The sequence below is a fragment of the Suillus discolor genome, assembly GCF_016758755.1.
Source record: "Suillus discolor strain FC423 chromosome Unknown F5147scaffold_22, whole genome shotgun sequence".
Taxonomy (NCBI): domain Eukaryota; kingdom Fungi; phylum Basidiomycota; class Agaricomycetes; order Boletales; family Suillaceae; genus Suillus; species Suillus discolor.
The window spans coordinates 542,821-558,346 of NW_024541269.1; the positions used below are offsets into that span (position 1 = coordinate 542,821).

The 15,526-nt window shown below is 48.3% G+C and overlaps 5 protein-coding genes across 5 annotated transcripts; 1 reads left to right on the forward strand and 4 right to left on the reverse strand.

The window, feature by feature from the left end:
* Nucleotides 1–1,696: 1,696 nt before the first annotated feature.
* On the reverse strand, nt 1,697–3,409 carry F5147DRAFT_652160 (uncharacterized protein; the record flags this gene model as incomplete). Its single annotated transcript, XM_041433595.1, has 8 exons — nt 1,697–1,993; nt 2,044–2,060; nt 2,168–2,312; nt 2,388–2,432; nt 2,482–2,556; nt 2,605–2,835; nt 2,872–3,222; nt 3,269–3,409. The coding sequence occupies 8 exons, from the start codon at nt 3,407–3,409 to the stop codon at nt 1,697–1,699; spliced, it is 1,302 nt and encodes a 433-aa protein (XP_041293857.1).
* Nucleotides 3,410–5,308: 1,899 nt separating this feature from the next.
* F5147DRAFT_772832 (uncharacterized protein) lies at nt 5,309–5,877 on the reverse strand (the record flags this gene model as incomplete). The annotated part of the gene is made up of 4 exons (XM_041441385.1): nt 5,309–5,519; nt 5,589–5,650; nt 5,708–5,795; nt 5,822–5,877. 4 exons carry the CDS (start codon nt 5,875–5,877, stop codon nt 5,309–5,311), a joined length of 417 nt encoding a protein of 138 aa, XP_041293858.1.
* Nucleotides 5,878–7,197: 1,320 nt separating this feature from the next.
* F5147DRAFT_772833 (uncharacterized protein) lies at nt 7,198–10,077 on the reverse strand (the record flags this gene model as incomplete). The annotated part of the gene is made up of 7 exons (XM_041441386.1): nt 7,198–7,466; nt 7,518–8,236; nt 8,307–8,382; nt 8,436–8,627; nt 8,678–9,072; nt 9,125–9,618; nt 9,670–10,077. 7 exons carry the CDS (start codon nt 10,075–10,077, stop codon nt 7,198–7,200), a joined length of 2,553 nt encoding a protein of 850 aa, XP_041293859.1.
* Nucleotides 10,078–10,989: 912 nt separating this feature from the next.
* On the forward strand, nt 10,990–13,183 carry F5147DRAFT_652162 (uncharacterized protein; the record flags this gene model as incomplete). The annotated part of the gene is made up of 5 exons (XM_041433596.1): nt 10,990–11,022; nt 11,075–11,496; nt 11,545–11,648; nt 11,694–11,858; nt 11,910–13,183. 5 exons carry the CDS (start codon nt 10,990–10,992, stop codon nt 13,181–13,183), a joined length of 1,998 nt encoding a protein of 665 aa, XP_041293860.1.
* Nucleotides 13,184–13,350: 167 nt separating this feature from the next.
* Nucleotides 13,351–15,385, reverse strand: F5147DRAFT_772835 (uncharacterized protein; the record flags this gene model as incomplete). Its single annotated transcript, XM_041441387.1, has 8 exons — nt 13,351–13,586; nt 13,639–13,737; nt 13,790–13,873; nt 13,920–14,618; nt 14,666–14,827; nt 14,878–14,931; nt 14,984–15,055; nt 15,112–15,385. The coding sequence occupies 8 exons, from the start codon at nt 15,383–15,385 to the stop codon at nt 13,351–13,353; spliced, it is 1,680 nt and encodes a 559-aa protein (XP_041293861.1).
* Between the last annotated feature and the right edge of the window lie 141 nt (nt 15,386–15,526).

Here is a 15,526-nt window from a genome sequence, read left to right on the forward strand (position 1 = left end):
CAACTGGCCCACAGCGTATTTCGGTATGCAGATAGGCCCAGTCAGAAGGTTTTAGGGCCCAACCGGTTATTTTGGAAAGAGTACAAAGAAGGGACTCAGGAATGGACCCTTCCACCCATGTATGTGGAATCGGAAAGGGCGACGGATGGGCCCAGCACTCGTCATATATTGCTGAGAATGGTGGAGCCTGTAGATTTGGTCTTGGCGAAGGCGACGGGTGGACTCAACTTGTGTGTATTCCTGAGAATGGTGATGGATGTGTGCAGCATGTATGTTGCATGCTGGAAAGGGGCTACAGATGGACCATCCATCATCCCTTGCGAGAGCGATGATTTCCAGGCCCATCGGGCAAAGATAACAAATTGGTCGGGTGGCAGAGAGAACCTTCATGTAGTTTGTGCTCAGGCAGAGTGGCAGATAGGCTAAGACCCTGGGTTCTGACGACGTCCCAATGCAATGATAGGTCTGCTGGGCACTTCCAACATCCTATTTGCGCCTTGGCGGAATATAGCGTATCATCCGCGGGGCTGACGCCATTTGATGGGCCATTAACATGCTATTGGCCAAAGATAGTCTCGCTGGGCCATCCGAGATGCCCTTCATTAACGAAGGGTTGGCCTCGCAGGACCCTCCCGATATCCTGTTTGTGCAAGGGCCAATTATGCTTCCTCCGTCCCGCTCATATGTCCGCTGGGCCATTGATTTATAATTGGCTAGGGCGCCATCAATGGAACCTCGGACGGTCACAGACAGTGCTCTTGATACCTTCCTCTATTTATAATGTTTGCTGTCGGGAATGCATCGAGATGTCTGAGCGATCTTCTGCACAAGACTACGATCTCTGGCTAGAAGTCAACATAGCCGACGATGTCCTTATTATGCGATTGATGCATCGGACACAACCACATGGGTGAGAAGCGGGTTAAGGCTTGTTGCGGTTGCAGAAGGTGGTGCAAATGTAATGTATGGATCAGCCCAGAGAATGCTGATATGGAGGGGCCCAACTGGCCCAGCCCATACACATTCAGTGCGCGGATCGGCCCAATGCAGAAGTATCTGGCGCAACCGGTTGTTCTGAACCTAGTGCATAGAAACTCAATATGCAGATTGGCCCAGTGCACAAGTACCCGGAGGAGCCCAACTGGTCATTCTGGTACCAATTCAGTGTGCGGATCAGGCCCAGTGGGTAAATTGTAGGCCCAGTATGTGTGTATCTAATTTTGGGCAACTTCCGGAAGGCCTTGGTATGCTGGGTAATCAAAATCAGTTCCGGATGCACCTTCTGTGTATGATGCTAAATCATGTCGGATATACGCAGGTGCCGTGTGGCCAGTATCATGGTGATTCGTGGAACCAAGAGGGTACTCTGATTGCCCGGCTCACGCTTTCGTCCACCGGACCCCTGGATGCACTTGCCAGTACAATAATGTGAAGATGATTTGCGCATGCTCAGGTCCCAACTTTTAGTTAGAATGAAGCAATACTATGATTTGACAAAGATCTGACAACAATACCACATACACAATATGCATGACTCAACAAATTGAACTCGGATACAAATGCAGCGCCAGGCTGAACATGCAATATTCTAACAGTACACAGTCCTCCGGAATATCTACAGTACATGCGGGGGTCCTGCGATCAGATCCATCCTATATAACTAGTGACTATTTAAAGTCGTCATAATGTCGTCCATCTATCCTAGGGATTCCAAAGATTTCCACCGGGCATCAGATTCGTTGAGCCGTTGCTCTAACTCGTCCAACCACTGAAGCAGGTTGGTCTCAACTGAACCCACTCTGACCTCCAACGCGTCTACCCGCTCATTGGCGGCGAGGAGATCCAACCTCCGACCGAGGTCCTGGATGCCCTGCAAGATTTCTCTTGCAGGTGGGCTCTGGTTCCAGCTGGTTGGTGGGCGCAGGTGATTGCCAGTGTTCCGGCTGCATTTGAGCCGGACCTGGAAGGACCTCCGTGGGCTTTCGCTCTGCCCCTGCAAAGTCTAATGAGCTCAACTCGTTCCGAGGCCACAAGAAAACATACCTTTGCTACCAGCAATGCTCCATTGAGAGCGAGAAGGACGCGCTGCGAGTTTTTTGGAGACAGCTCGGGACTTGGACATCTTGGGGGGTTTGGACGCGTCAGGAGGATGCTTTCGCCGCATTACCTTGCAACCTCTGCCGGACACCAACACCGTCAATTGCACACGCGATCTTCATGTTGTCGCAATTGGCGCAGGCGAGGCGTGTGTACCCGAATTTCTTGTCGGGGAGGACAAGGCAGGCTATGTCCAACTTGGCACACTTGTCGCACTGCCGGGGGTGGTAATGAATGGAATGCTTCAAATTCATTAGCCCGTGTTTATAATGATGCATAAACAGACTTACCTGCCAAGGAGTAGCGACATCAGAATCCGAGCCCCATTCTGCAGGCTTGAAAATGGCTCAACGTCTGTGTTATGCTTATGTGAGAATCACTTACCCGAGTTTCTGCATCCAGGAAATCCTTGTCTGCAACTAGCAGAACGTCCTTGTCAGTAGCGACAGGCGGCAATTCCTGGAGCGGTAAGCTGTTAGATGCCTAATCAAAGATGAATGGACATACCCTTCGTTTCACATGGATGACTCCTCCAGTTGGCTCTTTTTCGACATCGGACTTCACCTTCCTCATCTTTTTGGCAATGGTGGTCCCATCAATATCTTCATCTTCCACCTTCCTCTTCTTGCTATCGCCAGCCGGGAAACCTACCTTCCACTTTTCCCTCTCAGCTTTGGGCATGTACAGGTGGCGGTATCTTATGGGCGGATGTGCTGGACGACCGACACGGGGCGGGTTCTTGCGTGCTCGCACCCGTCATTTCGGTTCCACTACTGGCTTAGCGATGATATCCAGGTCCGTGTGGGATGGCATAGATGGCAGAGTCGAGGGAGTCAATGGCAGGACAATGAGGGCCGGTGGTATTGGGACGGTGGCAGGAATATCAGTCGATGTCGTGATGGTGGGAATGTTAGATGTGGAGGGGGGGCGATAGTCCACGGTCTTCTCGAATCGTGGGTGGCTCTTTATCCGAGGGTTGTCATTGGCGACAGAGGTCCAGTCAGGGACGTTTTCAAAGGCCCCGCCCTTTGCTGTCTCACAATGGCAGCAAATGAGAGTAGCTGTGGGGAGAATGATGTAGCATTCCCACTGTAAAGTTTTAAGTCTTTTGCCTGTGTCGAATGTCTTAGTTTATCACGGAGAATTTTAAATAAATGTAACAAACACTCACCACACGCCTGGCAATCTCGTCCGACAGCTTTAAGGCCTCGGGATCACCCTTCTTCACCTTGATGCAGCGCTTCATGAGTGATTGCACGACAGCGAGTGTGGCATTCAGGGCATCATTTGCTACTTCCGGAGGTATGGCCATGATGTCTGATTCGAAAGAAAACACAGTAGTGAACAGGGTAAATACGGCAGATATGAGAAGTTGACTTAGAAAATCCCTGACAAGTCTGGATTGTAATCAATCCAGGTCGTGAGTAATGCTGGGGACTTGTGGCTTGTGGATAGGGAAATGTGGATCAGTGGCAATGGTATTGTTACAGTAACATGGCATGAGTCCCCCGCCAGCAGACAGCCCTCTGCCACCGCACGGCTATAGACGATACCGGAGTCTCACCAGCTCTATGACGATAGATGACAATAGACGATGATAGATGATAAGCAGCAACTGCCGGCTTAGATAAGCGGTCTGGACCGCACGTGACGACACATGACGACATAGGTCTAGAAGACCTATTTATGTTATCAAGATAGAAGGCAAGCCTCGTGCTGCCTCATGTACTGATAGAAGGATGCCTCATGGATCCTATCTACGATAGAAGCCTGCCTCATGGACTGCTATCTCTGACTCATGTAGATAAGCAGATTAGAACCCAGCTTTAGGCTGAGCTTAGATACGAAGAGTAGCCTTATATAAGGTCGAAGATTAAAGTAGACGTTCCTTACTTTAATCTTACTAGGTTTACCCTTGAACTCCTTGTCCCGCTAAAGCTACCTGCTCGACATCGACTCGTACCTTCAGTGACGCCTCTCACTGTCTGTAAACCCGCTATCATCTCAGCGTAACCCCTCGTTAACCACCACGAGCTACGTTCGAGTACGCAACCTTTGCTTGTCTGTAAAGGCCGACGACTCTCAGCACTCGGTACCACTGTCGTGGTTGTCGCTGTTAGATTATCCTAGTCGCACACGACCATTTGTCGTAACAGGTATTGTACTTGGGAGTGGTTCTATTATTGTCCTATGCATTCGGATGTAGTACTAATAATCCATCCACCAATGTCCGGATAAACCGATACTGCATGTTTGAATGAGCCAGACTGTCTGCTGCCCTGCATCCACCCATCTTGGTCAGGTTGCGATTAAACTTCTTATGCTCATTTTCCCGAAGATTTCCACATGTGATACTTCTGAAACCCTATGCTCAGATCCACTGGCCAGAACTTATTTGTTGTCAAAACCCCATTATTTACTCACCGCCCAGCTTATACAATTTTGTCACTGCATTGCAATTATTCTACTAGTAGCAGTTGTGAATGCATTTGACAAGCGCGGCCGAACAAGTAGCCTATGTAACAGATAACTACTGATATGATTTATGTATGAAATGAGCTAGCTAATTTGGCAATTGTAGCCCAGTAGTAGTGCTGCCTGTGGTCCGATTCGGTCCGGTTCAGAGGGTCATCAAGGAGAACCAAGAACTGGACCAGCGGTTCGGGTCTACGAAATGTCCGAACCCAGAACCAGACCACAGGAGAACCATTCTCTGTGGTCCAGTTCGGTTTTGTTGCGTTCCGAACCAAAACTGGACCCAAAATTTTCTAGTAGAGTCCGAATGCTGTGATGGAAAGGTGAAACAGGTTCCGGCAGGCTTTCTGTGATTAAATCAAAGCGTAGGGTGTCTATGACAAGCAGGTCAGCTCTTTTGTGGGCAGCGAGTGAAGTGAAGGCATCTACACTTATGTCGGGGAGTGCAAGTGAAAGGTTGGTCATTCATTATCGCGTCATAACTCAAATAAGACTGTACCTCCAAGAGGTCTCCACATGAGACTCTCGAGCATGAACACAGTGACCTCCAGCAGATTTCCGGATCATTAAATGTTGGTACTAATCAGGAGCTATCTCAGTCAGTAGATGAACAAAGAAAAGGTATCAATGCAGAAGTTCGCGTCCGTGCAAGCGTCTACGTCAATACAGGTATCCGTGTCCATGACAGTGCAGGAATCCATATGTGCACAGCAACAGGTGTTTGCAAGGATGGTACTCACGTGAGCAAACTTGAAAAACCAATGTGCCATAGCACCTTGAAGTGCTCTCTACGGGTGGCCGGCTTTCCCGCCGGATGGGGTGCAGCAGCAGTGTGTAAGAATCTAGAAGGGACTGTGAGTGCGAAGGGGTATGTAGACCAGCAAGAGCCCTCAGGTATGGCTAGGCCAAAAAGAGATGCAAAAATCGCAGGCAGAAGGGAGTGGGTGCTGTGTTTTAACAGCGTAGAGTAAAGAGAGTGAGCGTACCAATGGGTATGATATTGACAGAATCCAAACAGGAATGGGGTGATGGCATATTGAGGACACTTGTACTCTAGCTGTATCGATGTTGAATCGGCCTGAACACAAAAACACATGAGAAACCAAAGATCAAGGACATCATCAGCAATACGCACTGACAAGACAGCTTCCAAAGTCCCGTCTTCATACATCTGAAGCTCATCCTGGAAGCACATGTACAACTCAACAACAAGTGGCCTGACCCTACGACGACAGAAATAGAGACATACCCTTGAGGATTTCCATCAGATGATTGAGGTGCTGAAGCCGCCATTCCGGTCAACATGATCTGCGCAGGGAAAACTGATGCACAGGCGCCGATGAGGGAATGGGAGCGCCAAAGGTATTTGAGGACGCAGTATAATCAGATAAGGGGATAGAACGGAAGAAGGGACATACCAAGCAATATGCTCTCGTTAGCATGGATTGATGCAAAAGTTGAATTTTTAGTCAAAAAAGTTAGGACTTACCTTCAAAAAGGCTAAAAAGCAGCCTGACCAACCGCAAGTGTGAATCCCAAAGGTCAGTCTGACATCGAGGCAAATGATGTTGAAGTCAAAATTTAGAAGGGTTCGGAATGATTCAGGAAGGCCGAACCAGAACAGAACCATTCGGGATGACCTAGAGCCATGGACCGAACCATGGAGTTTGTATTGATCACAAGTGTCTGACCCTACATTACTTCAAAATCAGAATCATGTCAGCACTAAAGTATATGTCTGAGTGGTGCGTCTCTGATACTCTCAATGTGGACATGAGCGCAGAAAGGATGAATATGTTCTTATGCAATAGCAATTTGATGAGAAATCAAGACACAGCAGAGACTATGGGAGCTGCGGCAGGGACGAGAACCAAGGTGGAAAGCTGGACGGAAGTACATAATGCTTCATTCCCTGTGTGGGGCTTCTCCGGGGTACTTTCTGAGGAGGTATTCTGAGCATGTCATTTCATCCATAGGTTTTGGACGAGGCCTAGTGAGGTCTCGTTGATCTCCTCCCGGATGTTTTTGTGCCGCCACCACCAGCCTGGCCCTGGACAACAATATTGTGGAGCTCAGTAGCACACTTCAGCATTTGTTCCTTTGCGGTGTCATCAAGTTGGGCCTTGAAGCTATAGGCATAAATTGTGAGATAAAAAACAAATGGGATCTCCCTCGGAGTCACAGAAGACAGCCGTGCCGATCATTGTTTTCCTTGGGAGGACTCAAGCACACCGGATTTGTACCGGAAGCAATGAGTATGACATGTCAAAAATGGACATAAATTCAGCTAACTTGAGAAAACTGTGACGCAGTCAGACTACCCTGTACGTATTACAGAATCACCACATAGGAAGTATTCAACACCATCTGCTCTGGGGGGAAACTTCAACAATAATTCTTTGCGAGCATCATGCAATCCGGACTACCATTTAGCCAACGAATCATTGTACTGGATGGCATCCATGTCTAGTTAGATTGCAAAACACATTGCGGTGCTATCAATTTCAATGCTGAGCGTCCGCTCAACGTCACTGAATGCAGTAAGGATTGAGAATGCTCCATTTTACGAAAAAGTTGGCTGTCTATGAGATATCAGGTCTATGAACGACTTCTTACAACTATATATTAAGGAATTGGCCGGAAGGTTGGATTTGTCTTTATAAAGCCAGCCTGTGCGTGTTTGGCAAGTTCTTGGTACATATGGGCCTGCCGAATCGCATAACACTTGTGTCCCTTCATTTGTGCCTCGCCATTCAATGTGAGCCTTGTCAACCACGTGCTTGCTTTGAAGAGGAAAAACTCCAGAGTCCAACCCATTTCATGTTCAACGAGTATGAGTTCTTCCGCCCATTGGTCGCGTAATGCTTTCATGCGAAGCCAACAAACCCTGTAAACTGTCGTGTCTTGAGCCTCGGCTCGAAATATCCGGATTACAACTGACATACATTCATTCATCCAATCGCTGCTGACAGAATCGCCTTGTATGTCTAGCGACCAGAACCACAGGAGAGTTGCATTTCGCTGCCCCCGGGCATTCGGGTCCGCCATGGCAGCAGTGGTTTTGAGATGGCTCTTTTCCATCCGGAGGTACTTATTAAGCAGGCCATGAGCTTCCAGGTTTCCGAGTTGTGCCCGACATTTCATATAAATCATTGTGTTGAGTCGGATGACCCTTTCAACCGAATGAACCTGCGTCCATGCCCTCGTTGACTTGGCTTGTGATTTCGCCGGATGCACAGCAGTACGAAAGAGCACAGCCTTATCCGCTAGATGCATTCTGATCGCTTGCAAGGCATCATTGGCCTGACCTTCCCGAAGTGCAATTTCCTGACCAATGAGGTGTTCAACTCCCAGCTCCGCACAGCGTGCTACGCCGAAATTAGATGGCAGAGGTATCACGGTCTTCTCGGGGTAGAAGAGATCCCGCAGCCGACGTCCATGTGCTTCGGGTTCAGATTCTGTATCACTGCCATTAATTCCTTCATCTTCTGAATCATCATCCATGAAGTCCAAGTGGAGATCTCTGATTTCATCATCAATGTCAAAGCCCTCGCCGAGATGAGTCGCCGCCACCATCGTAAATTCATCTATCCGACTTTGCAATTTTGTCCGGTGTCTGCAGATATCCAAGGTTTGGGTCTCCGTGGGGTGTCTGCCGAGCCTCCTAGTATCCATAGTCAGCGCGATCTGCATCTCTTCTATGGTAATGCCAGATGCAATCCATGTAGCAGCACCTCATTGCAGATTCCTGCCCAATCGGCCTGACCCGGGAGGACAGCAAAGCTAGCTCCTGCTGCTTCCGAGTTGGTGCTGGTCAATGCAATCAATTTTGTGGGGCGGACGCTGAGGGAGTAGAAACTCACCCCTCTTTAACTGAACTTCAAATACATCCATCGCCGATGGATCGGCGACTCGACATGAATGTGCATATCGGTCCTGTGCTTCCCATGTTGCAACCATGATAGGATCGGCGGTTTCATTGAGCTTGTCAAAAGCAGAGGCACTTTCTGCGACACCCTTAATAGCTTCCTTATATTTCCGGCAAAGAAAACTGCCTATATCAATGTCATTAGAAAATCTTCACCAAGGAGATTCATAGCTCAACTCATGCAAATCATCTTCATAAAATTAGAGTCATTCATCTGGTAATCAAGACACTCTTGCCGATGGGGAGTCGACATCCCTCTCACGGCGGGAGATATGATATTCAGAGGCGCCCACAACGTCTCCATGATTTCTCCATCGATCCTAGCGGCCCCGGTGATAAACGTTGATGCGTACTGAACATAGCATTTGTCTTGGTGTCCATGAACATGCCAGAGGCCAATTCCCGGTATGATCTCCATACCAGAAGGGAGGCTCAAATAGAGGCTCTCGGTCACCCAACGCCAGAAGTGCTTGTTATACTGACAATTAATGTCATAAAATGTCAAAGCTTGACTGAGCCCATCTGTGCGGTGGCTTAACGTGTTACATAGGGCGTAGTCCATATTCATTTGCCTAATCACGGAAGTCACCTTGTGAATCAAATCGGCGGGATCCTGAAACATACCGTTCGCCCTTTTGAAAATCCACAACCGAATGAGGTACAAAACAGCCGTGGCGGGCACACGCACACCCGCCTATCCCGGTAGCTTCTAGTTTGTGTCGGGACGCATTGGCCTGGTTCACAGCTCGGTGATTGTTGCACTCAGACGGTTGAACAACATCTTTGGCAATGGCTAGATGAGCCTTATATTGGTCTTTGGAAACCATGAAGCACTGTCCATCCGTCAACCAGACTTCGTCTTCTGGGTGAGTGGGATGAAGGTGCTCTGCTTTGAAGTTGCCGTCCATGACCAGTGATCGGGCATAAACCCAACTGGGATCATCGGGATTCCTATTGGCCGGTAGTGGGGCATTCATGCCGGGCTGAGGGCAAGCCGGGCAAAAGAGAGTGAGTTCACCGGATGTCGGCCTTCTTCTCTCATAACCAAACCCATTCCATTTGAGCAGCTTCAGCTGTCGCCATTGCCGTGCTACCCTCATCAATTCTCTGTAACGGTCCTGTGGGGAATTGAGCTTTCATAATGTTGAATTTCTATATGCAACACATACAGGGACTAGTTGCGGAAATATACTTGATGTCATTCTTCTCAACTTGTTGTAATAATTCATTGCCAAAGTTCCGCATTCCAAGTTGTCCAAGGCGAAACCATCCAGCACTGGAAAGGTAAATGCAGTCTTCAGCCAGGTGAAGGATGCCAGAAACATGCCTAACTCAAATAATTGCTTGTCGGCGGTGCAAGCATTCAGACATCGACAAAACCGTATCATGAGCGAATGTACTCCGGACTTGTCAACAATGGTTATGCATTGCTTGCCGTTCAAGAATGGAAGTTCGAGTATGGTAGGGAGGTCCTCTTCTGGTTGATGTATTGGCTCGTCGGTGTCCTCCCATTCGTGGATTTCCCCAAGTACTGGACAAGGCTTTCCCTGATGCCCCAAATGAATTTCCATACCCATCTTGGTCAGAGACGTTTCCTCAAAAAATCCCCCATTCCATTTCCCTATCTTATGGAAGGGCAGTCTCCAGTGCTCATCTCTGCAGCACTTCAAACAAAATAACGGGTCACCGAGACAGTCGTGGCACCTATACACAGTTGACTCAGCACTGCACAGGCAGCATGATTTATCTGCTGGTGGAGCCTCTCGTTCGTGGAGGATCCGGAGGTAATCATCCAGTCCGAAATTTCCATTCCCGGAGATAATCATTTGGGCTCTAGGACATCGGTCAGCGCAAAACGCATGGCATGAACATTGTAGTGCATCTTTGTCTTCTTTCTCCCTGACGGTAAGTTGAGGGCACCAATTGGTTCCTTATTACCAAAGTCCTCATAGTCAGCATTGGAATCGGTTGACAATTGATCCCATGCACTATCGGAATTGTGTTTTCTGGGAGACTTTGCTGGAGATGATTGCACGGATGGGCTTGGCTGACTGGGTTTAACTGGACACCACTTCCCTTTCAAGCCGCGAGTGGTCTCTGTCGTTTTCCATGTCACCCATTGCACTGTTCCCCACAAAGCCAATGTCCTTGCCCTAGACTTGCCCATGTGGTTACTGGAAACTTGTGTGAATTTTAGGACAAGCAAAATTTGCATGCTAACTCTTGGCTCGCTTAATAGCCAAATGAAGCGCAAATTAAGTAAAGGTCATCATTTTAAATAAGACCCCATTCAAAATAACCTTGTCCTTCAATGATGTCCGACCACAACTCTGCCTCTGATTTCAGAGTCCAACAAACAACCTCCAGCAAATGAAGAAGAGGTTGCTGTCCTGCAGTCTTACCTTGAGCAATGGCGCTCTGCTGCTACATCGGAGCGAAAGAATATATTGAAAGCAGCTACAATGGAAGCCCGGACAAAAGCACCAGTCATGTCAATTGTACTGTTCAAGGCTCGTAAAGTGGTGCATGGCCATTAATTTTTTGGTATATGATATGCTCCTCATTGTTATTCAGACATACGAGACATGGTTCCGCAACCATGTGAAGGCGAAGAAACCAGGGAAACCCCCGATCAAGATGGGGCAGAAATGGACTGAGAGAAGCATCATAGACACACTCCAGAAAAAGGAGCTCTTGAAGAAAATTGAGGACAAGACTGGTGCCAAACCCAGAACAAAAGAGATGATGAACCATTACACAGTCCACCTAAACCGGCTGATGGCATCACTTTCACTGGAAGACCTTCAACAAGCCAAAGAGACGGCCGATGAATGGAATAGTCAAGGTGTTCCAGATGATGTCAAAGTCGAGATCGCGAGAAAGAAGGGCGACGACATGATCCGACATTTTTCATCGGAGATGTGGAACCACGCAGGAATGAGAGTGTTCGTTTTATCAGCTTGGAAGGATGGAGAGAGCAAGGTCCAGGTGGCCGGGTGTGTTTTCCGACCACTGTGATCCACAACTTCTCACCCCACAGACAGACATGACTATAACCAAGAGTTTGGTGGTGCCAAGTCGTTCATGAAGAGTTACAACTGGAAAGTTATTGAGCCAGAATGGGACACATATGCCACCAGTGTATTTGGTAAGCCACTTCATTATGTATCTGGTGCAAACTAACTGCGATCAGAGGGCGATGTGGACGAGAATCCGGTTGCTCGGAAGAAAGGCAGACAGGACAACACGTATACCCTTGACATCAGAGATGATGGATCTCCTGTAATCCCTGAATACGTGTCCATGGACTTAGATACAAAGAAGGCAGTTGTTCGGGCATTTTTGACATGGCACTACAGTGTGTCGATTTCCTTCTTCCGGTGAATTCAGTGACTCAAACAACATGAAGGGACGTGCTGTGGGGACCCTAAAGTTTCCATACCATGGAAGTATGTGATACCCAGGTACGACAAGATCATTCCCGTACAATATCTTCCAGAAGGTCACAATCTCGCCGAGCCATCAAAGCTAAGGCAGGTCCACGCCACAGAGCTTTTACGATTTTGGTATAGGAGACAGGAAGAAGGCGAAGAGCACATCTTCGAATTTACAGGATGGTGGGACAATGATAGTCAGGATATCGTCCTTGCGACCGACCAAGATAGGCGTGTCACAAGCCGGGCACAGCCAACCACTCAGATGAAGAAGCCATCGGGATCAAAGTCGAAGAAGCACGGCCATCACGAGCAATCCACAGGTGGACAATCTTCTCGTAAAAAGGGGAGGAATGATGAGCCGGCCCCTGCACATCATTCCGGAGTTAAGGCAATGAAGAGTGCCTCATCTACAACTCCCCGAAACAAGAGCGAGGGATCTAAGAACAAACATAAGTCTTCTGACAAGGACATTGACCGTATCGGGACAACCAATGAGTCCTCTGCCAAACCATCTGAGCAATCAGATGATGATGTACCGCCTTCACGGACAGGAAGGCGGTCGAAGGGGAGGAAGTCACATATGGGGTTGCCGAGGCACCGCTACCGAGCGTCTGTCATGAGTAGCAATGACTCTGACAGTGAGGTCGAACAGAAACTCCCTCAAAAGGCCCTTGCACCTTTAGACAAACATGTCAAGATGGATATGGTAAACAATAGAAAGGCTCGGATCCTCGATATCAGCTCAACGGATAGCAGCACGATAGATGATGTCAAGCAGAATGCAAAGTTTACTGTACGCGAGGGATCTAAATCTGGCGTCACACGACCGGTGATACCACCCGCCTGCACGGTAGGACCAGCCTCCCAGTCTGGCGGCGCCGCACCCGGCTACCAGGCGAATGCCAATCGCGTGGAATCCGCATCAACAAGGACAGCGGAACCTGCAATGTCCATAGCACACCATCTGACCGGTAAAGAACATGCAAAGAAGGGAGGAAGGAAATGTGCTGCTGAAGAAACTTTAGAAGGGTCGCCTCCTAAAAGGAACAAAGGCCGAGGAATTGTAAAACAGGTCACCAAGAATGAGATAGAGCCCGTGGCGAAGAGACTGAAGAAACAGGTCGCTGAAGAATCCATGGAAGGATCTCCCTCAAAACGCACCTGGAGCAAAACATCCGACTGCCTTCCCACAACGTGTGCACGCAAGCCAAACTCCCGATATGCTACCGACTATGTAAGAACTTGAGCACAAAATTATGCTGCATGTTTTGTATCATAACTCTCTATTCTGGTTTTCCTCGGATACAGAGACATGGACATTGTACAATTTGTTTGTATGGTAATACATAATGCTGCTACTACATGGTTCTTTCTATGAATGAAAGTTATAAATCCTCTCCAATCAACTGATGTCTACTGATTACCTTCCTGAAGGTTTGTTATCATGGCATCCAACGGATCCATAATGCGCCTGTGGATGTCCAGCAATCGGTAGATTGCAACAACATCCTCACCGAGCTCTGTCACTCTGTCCCGCGCATCTGTGTATGCACCTATGAGCCTTTGGTTCGCCCTCAATGTGGCTGCCGAAAGTGAGTCGGGCATGCCAGCAGGATTTTGCGTGACCATATTTTGTGTAGATGCATTTCCTGTTCCAAATATATGTAAGGTATAACCATTCTACAAGTCACTACAACTTACGCTGATCAGTTCCAATGCTGTTCAGGCGCTGGATGCCACGGTGCATCGACCAGCTGGCATCCTGAAATGTGTTCCGTTGGGACACTCCGTGTGAAGATGCTGAGCAAGCTACACAATTAGCAGCATATACAACATATCCGGAAACACTCACATCCAGTGTCTGACGTGAGGTCGATTACTTCTGGTATCTCTATGCTCATCGGCTCATATCTTGCTTCTCTTGTTGATTTGGGAGCTGCAATGTGATTAGTGACAGGTATAGCATATGAGAACTAACTTACATCCAGAAGACGATGTCAAGTCGATTATATAGAGCCCATCCATCGGCGTCGGACTGTTCGTCCGGCGACCAATTTGTCCGTTTTGAGGGTCATGTCGTGATGCAATATCCTGGTTGTCGGCATCACTTCCCCATCCGCAGTCATAAGGGTCCTCCGGAATCGCAATTGGGGACGCACTGTCGGCATCTTTTTCTTCCTCCCATCCGCAATCATACAGGTCTTCTGTTGCAACACTGGAGATGAATGCTGCACCATCATCCTGCTGATCCCCCCATCCGCAGTCGTATGGATCTTCTGGGCATTCAACTGTCATAACCAAGTCTGTGAGCACCGCACCATCATCCGGTCGATCCTCCCATCCACAATCGTATGCATCGTCTTGATGGCTGAGAGTCATCGACGAGGCCATGGGTTGCGCATCTACAGCATCCTCCCATCCGCAGTCGTACGCATCTTCTTCCTCAACCATAGGCAGACCCGGTACCAGACCTTTCTTCGACTCATCCTCCCGTTCAAAGTTGTTTAAGTCTTCCTTCACTCCCGGTGTATTGACTTCCATGTGATCATCCCATCCGCAGTCGTATGGATCTGCTTGCTCTCCTGAGAACAAGCTCGAGATGAGATCTTCTGCAGCCGGTGCGTCCTCCCACCCACAATCATAAGGGTCCATTGTTAGTGATCCAGCGGTATCATCCGCGGCTATGCTAATGATTAGTTTCATCCGAGCGGGGTATGTGGGTGCTCACATCTATCCGGCCCCTTATCTTCATGCATGCATTCATCTATGGAACCACTATTCACCTGTATACGACCGAGAGGTGACCGGTCCAAGTTGGTGAGTCCCCGGGATCGTGAAATGGCCTTTGCTGCAATGGCAGTACCGTGAGCCATGTCAAGGACATGGATATCTTTAACAAAGGATAAGAATGTCTCTATAATGTGACGGGATGTAACATACCAGCTAGCATGCTTGTAACTTCATCAAATTCTCCGAAAAAGCACATGTCATATCCTTTGTTATAAAGTTAGCTTAGCGATACAAGTCAGGCCAGAGAATAACATACTTATGTCCCTGTTTGCAATGGGATCATTTGTCCACTCTTCGCTCAACCGCACCTCATCAGCCAATTTATATTCTGCATTGCGAGAGTTTTGAGCAATCCCGGGTCAGAAGCTTCGACAGCCGACTTACGTTTGAACCTTATATAAGGTTCCACTCCGATCAGGCCCTTAAACCTCGGGATCTGGAAAAGTATGGGCAGAATCCATGAGTCCAATGGGGTATATCCACTCCACCAGGCGAGGGGCCCTTCGAATTTGTGTTTTGCTACCTCCGGAGAGTTGCTACACGTAGATCTGTGGGAGTCAGAGGAATTGACATAGCTACTATCAGAAGTGGCACTGGTGACCGAGTCATCGTCATCTGAATATACTGCTGTAGCAAAGCGAACTTGCTTTCCAAACATGACTGTTTTGTGTAAAATAAGGAGGTCGGGGAAGGATTACGATGGGCCAATATGTACTTCCATATGTGGATCACCCGACTGTGCCACAGTGGCTGTGGCAGTGGAATGCGTGGGACAATGAGCTGTATTACATGACAATGG